General features: G+C 40.3%; 1 protein-coding gene across 1 annotated transcript; it reads right to left on the bottom strand.

Moving 5' to 3' along the window:
* Positions 1 to 406: 406 nt before the first annotated feature.
* Positions 407 to 4,227, bottom strand: LOC146960573 (uncharacterized). Its single transcript, XM_085772269.1, has 10 exons — positions 3,928 to 4,227; positions 3,521 to 3,670; positions 3,251 to 3,402; positions 2,984 to 3,120; positions 2,797 to 2,890; positions 2,599 to 2,710; positions 2,294 to 2,520; positions 1,471 to 1,642; positions 1,120 to 1,247; positions 407 to 1,008 (listed from the first exon to the last, which is right to left on the bottom strand). Exons 1-10 carry the CDS (start codon positions 4,007 to 4,009, stop codon positions 691 to 693), a joined length of 1,572 nt encoding a protein of 523 aa, XP_085628395.1. The 5' UTR covers positions 4,010 to 4,227; the 3' UTR covers positions 407 to 690.
* Between the last annotated feature and the right edge of the window lie 992 nt (positions 4,228 to 5,219).

The following is a 5,219-nucleotide window of genomic DNA, read 5'->3' as shown; positions in this document are numbered from 1 at the left end:
TGAACAACTATCTGATCATATGTCCCAGTCTCTTTATTTCGTCTTGTGTCAAATCTGGAGCCAATTACACATTCAACTGGTTCTACAGTTTCCCACTTGCTGGATAAAAATTTGGATCGCTTGTATTCTGAATTAAGAATTGTGAAAGGATTCTCCAACCCATCAAAACATGCTTCAACTTTCTTGCATGTTACACTTTCTCTTTCATCACTGAATACATGCTGAACAACAGTTTCTTTAGCATGCTGCTGAATATCTTGAACAATCTCTTCCATGGAAATCACAACAGAGTTTACCACACTTTGGCCTACACCTGCTGCCTTTAAATCAGAAATGACAGATGCACAACTATTTACAAGGTCTTCTGCAGATAATGTACACTCTGCTTCTACATGGTCAGACAACACATCAACATCAGTGGCATTATTTGTATCAAGAACACTTTGGTCTGGTGAAAAACCACCTTCTCCTACAGAATCAACTGAATCGCTTACGTGGCACTTGTTCAGGTGTTTTCTAAAGCCAGAAAAGCTACCAAAAGAACGTGGGCATCCTACTTGGCCACATTTAAGATGAAGAGTACGGCCAGTACAGAGACCATGCATTACCTTAAGGTGCTTTATAAGGCTGTTTGGACTGCCATGGTCACTTCTGCAGAGAAAACACCTCATTGTTTAATCTAAGCAGACACTAATGCATCATTCTTGCTCGCAGTTCAGCAACTCTGGGAGTTTCCCTTGTTTCCCCAACGTCAATGTTGTAGATAGTTGTTTGCAGAAAAGTGAAAAAGTTAGCAAGGGAAGGACTGTAGGACGTACCAAAGATGTAATGGGCCTTAAAGAGTTCGTCAAGGGCTCCCACTGAACCTGTTGCCTTACATGGTAGTGCATACTTATCGATGACAATAAAGAAGGTGTGGATGCTGCTTCTCGTAGGCCCCTGAGCGAGGAGGTAAGGCTGGCTGCTTTGGCTGATGTTGTTGAGATGCTGCTGTACACTGGTTCCAGCCTACAATCAAACGTTTAAACAGCAATATTTAGTGACCAGTCTCTCGCAATAGATCACTGTACATGAAACTGAAGTGATGAAAAGCATATGACAAACAACTGTCCAGCATACTTTTATGAATTTGATGAGGTGTTCCACAGCCTGACTTGCAGACATCTTCCCTGGCCTCTTCCTACCCTGGGCAGATGGTGGCAGGAGATGAAGGAGCAGCAAGATGGCGGACATGTCACTGTCCCAGCCTAAATGGCAACAAACATCAGGTTAGCATTAAGATAATGATAGGTTATAATTCATTATATCATCGATATTACTGTACAGTACAATGCATAGTCAAGTGTGTTATTGTGCCTGTTTCCAAAAATCATAAAATAAAAAAAGACAGTGTATAAGATATATAAAATATGAAATATCTATGCTACATGTACGTTGAACTGGCAGAATTACAAACAGTCCCTGTCTTACCATTCTCAACCACAACTGTTGACTCAGCATTCCTCATCAAATCTAGGAGCTCTGTGCTCGGTACAAGTCCATGGCACTCTGTGATTACTTTTGCTTTGAGACTGGTGGGCCACTTTTCCAAAAATTTGTTTGCCGTCACTTCATCAAACAGCAGCCTGAAATCTTGTTCTATCTGTAATACAAAAAACAAAGTGCAAAGAAAGTTGAGATGAGAGACACTGCATGTATGATGCCCACTATGTGCGCCCACATTTGTGGACTTAAATTATTTTCTGTTTTTGCGAGAACATAGTTTTGAGCCTTCCCCATTTTGAACAATAGGGGGCAGTAGAAGGCCAGGAACCGCCCCAGAGGCAGAGATTTTCAGGCAGTTCATCCTGGATTTTCGTGTGTGTAAGAACTTGACTGAAGCAGCCGTGTCCAGCAAATGGTGACTTCTTTCCAATTTTTTCAGGTCAGTCTCTGTGTTATGGTGACCTTTAGTCCTTTAGTTAGACCTTTTGTTAAGTAAAACATTCTTTTTATATGGCACAAGTAAATAGATTTGACGCTGTTATGTAAAATGCGATGGTGGCGATACATTTAGTTACTGTGTAGTGCAGGCAAAACTAGCATTATGATTTATGTTTCTGTTTTATGTTGTGTCATGGCATAGATAATGTGTGTGAGAACTCGACTGAAGTAGCCATGTCCTGCCATTAGTAAGACATTTTCTCAGTTCACAGACACAACTGTTAACAGGAATCTGCAACCGGTACCCATAACACATGCTGTATGGGATATTTCATTGATTCATCTTATGAAGATGTAGATGTGGACTTACCAGTCCTGGTGTATCGAGAAACCGTGGGAAGATTGAGAAGACATCTGCTGCTCTCTTTTCATCGTTGATCATTGAATGACGATAAATGAAGGTAGCTTTCATCTTCTCACGGACAGTGTCTTCATCAGCAGAGTGTTTCAAAACAGCAATAGCTGCTTCCACTTCCTCATCCGATAACACTTTGTCAGCAGTGAAGGGTCTGGGTTGACCACGGCCTGGCCCACCACCTTGAGACAAAACACAATTTTATTGACTCCTGCCTACACAATTCATCAACATCATATGTAACTGATAAGTATACTTACTCTTGGGAGATCTACTAGCAGGGGCACCTCTTTCCTCTGCAGCTTTTCTTTGAATGGTCTTCAACCGCCATGCAAGGTATCCAGAACCACTCTCTGGGTCGTAGTAATGTTCCTGTGTAATTAAAAAAAATGCAGACTGACTATGCTATCAACATTTCTAATGGCAATTAAGTGTGTTGTAAGAACCCTTTTACTTACATATCCATGTTGTGAATATGGGTCCTCCAGATATGGAAACAGAGCAACTATCCCCTGTGCGTACATCACCCTGACATTTTTAGGGGGGGATGTCCTAGTGTATGAATTCAATGATGACAATCACTCAATTAGACTCAATTAAAAAACAATCCAATATTAACAATGTTTCTTTAGAGCCTATTCTTACCCATGTGTTTGTGTCATCTCAGCAGCAAGTATGTTTATCATCTGTCTTCTGGTGGCATCTTTCAGGGATTTGGTTTTTGCATACTCTTGCATGATGTGTTCGCCCCCAGGCTTTGTTGTGAGGATTTTTTCAATCAACTTAAATGGAAACAAAATATACAGTCAGAAGTGTTTAAATCATATGTACAATGGGGAAATTATAACAGAAAAACACTACCCATCAAATAAAATAAAATCCAGATTAAATTTAACAATGTCCACTACCCACCTCTTTTGCCTCTAAGTTTATGTGGCATGGCCTTTTATGTTGACTTCCTTCTGCAGCGGCTGCTTCTTCAGGAGGGTCAACCATCGTGAAGTTCAGAATGATGGTATCTTCAGATGCTGCTGAGCATGATGATGATGATGACAGAGAAGCATCTGTGCATTAAGGAATATAAACAAAACAGAAGCATATTAAATAGAAATGTTATTACTCCCATCCAAACCTTAAACCAAAAGTTTAATATGAACACATTTGTGAATGGTCAGTAATTACCAAGTTCTTCATTGCTCAACATGACTCGGAAGGTTCCAGGTGACTCCTTCACTAATTCTTCAAAGACCTCTCCATCAACTTCTGTGTCAGATTGGTCAAATACCTTCATATCTGGCTGCCTACATTCTGGTATGTTAAATTTTTGGCACACTGAAGTAAAGGAAGGAAAGGGAAAATTATGTTACAGTTACAAGACCATTTCCTTTTGATGAGAATCAAAATCATAAGTGGAGTGAGCCTCATGTCTTCACAAAATGCTGTTGAGTTGAAAACTTAAGTCAGTAGGTTATTCCATGCATTTAAAGGCACAGCAGAAACAGTTATCAAGTCAGAGGAATGTTTTATGGTGAATTAGGTGTATTAACTAAGTAAAAGGTTGTGATATTGTGTTATCCTGATGTACTCACCTTCTTTCATGAAGGCATCCAATGTTAGGTCAGACAGCCTGACATACTTCTGCTCCCCACCAAATGACACACGGAGCAGCATATTCTATTAAAATAAACAAAGGTAAAAACAAAAAAACAGTTGAACAAAGAGTTACCCATTAACGTGCTTACATTGTTCCATGTTTCATAACCTGAGCCTACTTACCACGGTCCACGCTTTACACTTACATCTGCTTGATTACTGTGAACAACAAGGCAAAGTGGCCATAGTTGAGTTAATTAACAAATCAAAAATATTTATTACATATATCTATTGAATTAATGCTGCATTCTGGAGCACAGAGGAAAGGAGACTGGACTTATACTATGCCAATGTATGCTTAAAATATCCATTTCTAAAACATTAAGTCCTATTTTTATAAACATTGTGTCTCATATTATTAATTTCACACAGTGAGCTGGTCGTTATGGAGAAATAAACAGGGTGAATGGAACCGGACACGGACAAGCACAACTTAACAACTGTATTCCTTAGTGAGAGCTAGGAACAGTACAGTAGGCTAACTGGCATGTGCAACTTCACTGTCTTTGTGTAATTTTTTAAGGCACCACTTTGGCCAATTCAGAAAATGGCAAACCGACCAACTGACCGTTTGAGTCGTCGAGTATTGAGGCCGCATGTCGGGAGGGGGAGAGGGAGGGGGAAGGGGGCTATGCCGTGGTGTAGCTACTTCTTAGCTTCAAGCTAATTCGCGGTTAGCTTAACGATTAGCATACTAGTAAACAATAACATACAACTTTACCATAAGACAGGCAGCATGTCTTTGTGTGTACCAACATTGAAGAAAAAGACACGCAGTTAATGGTGCAGCTTAATTAACGAGAAATGTCGAACTTCTGAACTGCTAGCAAGTTGATATTGTATGGGACGTGTAGCTACTCGACAGCCATTCAACAGAGGAATGAGCAACATGTCCTCAATCTACATTTATGAACCGATAAAACCGTGTTGAGATGGAAAACAATTATTAAACGTTCATAATGTTACTTACCGACCCAGGCAGGACTCCAGACCTGACTGCTCCAGACTAACCGTCAATGTGCCGCCAGAGTGTTCAAGACGTCACGACCGACTGGCGCGGATTTGTCACTCCGTGGAGTTAAAGTTACACTGCATGTCTGCAGGATTTTACACTGACTTTTAACTCTACTCTCCGTGGAGTTAAAGTTACACTGCATGTCTGCGGGATTTTACACTGACTTTTAACTACTACTCTAGAGTGGGTTTACTCTCCATATAGTTGTAAATA

This window comes from Trachurus japonicus, unplaced genomic scaffold (genome assembly GCF_045865225.1).
Source record: "Trachurus japonicus isolate A0001 unplaced genomic scaffold, Traja_1.0 AP030221.1".
Lineage (NCBI taxonomy): Eukaryota > Metazoa > Chordata > Actinopteri > Carangiformes > Carangidae > Trachurus > Trachurus japonicus.
The sequence above is the reverse complement of the archived record's forward strand: the minus strand, read 5'-3'. Positions and strand labels throughout refer to the sequence as shown.